The sequence below is a fragment of the Austrofundulus limnaeus genome, unplaced genomic scaffold, assembly GCF_001266775.1.
Source record: "Austrofundulus limnaeus strain Quisiro unplaced genomic scaffold, Austrofundulus_limnaeus-1.0 Scaffold465, whole genome shotgun sequence".
In the NCBI taxonomy this organism is placed as follows: Eukaryota; Metazoa; Chordata; class Actinopteri; order Cyprinodontiformes; family Rivulidae; genus Austrofundulus; species Austrofundulus limnaeus.
The window spans coordinates 83,977-85,408 of record NW_013952867.1 but is presented as its reverse complement, the minus strand read 5'-3'; the positions used below and the strand labels follow the sequence as shown (position 1 = coordinate 85,408).

Here is a 1,432-nt window from a genome sequence, read left to right as displayed (position 1 = left end):
GATGGACACTTAGTCCTAGACTCTGCCCCACATAGATGGACACTTAGTCCCAGACTCTGCCCCACATAGATGGACACTTAGTCCTAGACTCTGCCCCACATAGATGGACACTTAGTCCCAGACTCTGTCCCACATATGGACACTTAGTCCCAAACTCTGTCCCACATAGATGGACACTTAGTCCCAGACTCTGTCCCACATCGATGGACACTTAGTCCCAAACTCTGGCCCACATATGGACACTTAGTCCCAGACTCTGTCCCACATAGATGGACACTTAGTCCCAGACTCTGTCCCACATATGGACACTTAGTCCCAAACTCTGTCCCACATATGGACACTTAGTCCCAGACTCTGTCCCACATATGGACACTTAGTCCCAGACTCTGTCCCACAGAGATGGACACTTAGTCCCAAACTCTGTCCCACATATGGACACTTAGTCCCAGACTCTGTCCCACATATGGACACTTAGTCCCAGACTCTGTCCCCTGAACGTGATACATCATGTCTGTATGAAGGGATCCTGCTGAGCTCTGCCTGTATTTTAACATGAAGTCACTGTTTCCGTCTGAGGGCCTGACCGTAAAAACTCGTGTAGAAACGCAACTAATTTTAAGTCAGAAGGTCTGATTTTGTGATTTTTTTTTATCCTGAATGTTATTTTAGTTGTGATTTTAGACCAGCTTGTGTTCAGAGTGTTGACCAGTGAAGTCACGAACCTCCAGCTTGTGGTTGAGCTGGAACACGGTCTGGGTCTTGTGACAGAGCTGGGCGAAGCAGGAACTCAGACTGGTCATCTTCTGCCGACCCTCGTAGGTGATGTCCACCTGGTCCGGGTCTATCTCCCCGAGGAGCAGGTCCACGTCCACAAAGGCCTTGTCGAACTCTTTCTCCAGAACCTCCAGCCATCGAAACATGGACACCGCCGGGCCGAGGCCTGGGCTGTGTCCCGACGGAGAGCATCCAGCTGAGGCGGACATGTTTCCTGGTACCGCAAAGTCCGGTCCGGACGACAACGGTTCTCTTAGCAGCTCACTTTGGTCAAAAATGTTTCTAAATATTTAATTTTATCAAACACTGCGGGCAAAAAACACAAAATAAGAAAAAAGGTCGTGGAAAGCTGCTTTCTGAGCTGTGGAGCWAATCTGACTGTAAACCCGGAAGTCCCTCCTCAGGGTTTTAAAAAAACTTTATTGGTACAACGTAAAAAGCCAAACAAGAGTAAAATAAACAAAAGCACAACAAATACGTAGAAATTAAACCAGAGAAAAATAAAATACAAAACTTGACAGTTTTTACTAAATTCTGATTGTTTTGTGAATAAAAATGTTTTATAAACGAATTCATTTATAAAACAGATAAAGATGGACTTTTAACAGAACCTGTATAACAGTGTTAGAATAAAAATACACCCCCACGCTTCAGAACA

General features: G+C 45.4%; 1 protein-coding gene across 2 annotated transcripts in view; it reads right to left on the bottom strand.

Annotated features, from left to right (window-relative positions):
* The window catches only part of gopc (golgi-associated PDZ and coiled-coil motif containing), a 22,795-nt gene extending 21,615 nt beyond the window's left edge, over positions 1 to 1,180 (bottom strand). For both annotated transcript variants that reach the window (XM_014025284.1, XM_014025285.1), the window contains exon 1: positions 723 to 1,180. In XM_014025284.1, coding sequence (XP_013880738.1) covers positions 723 to 983 — 261 coding nt within the window. In that variant the 5' untranslated portion in view covers positions 984 to 1,180. The remainder of the gene's footprint in view (positions 1 to 722) is intronic.
* Positions 1,181 to 1,432: the final 252 nt, after the last annotated feature.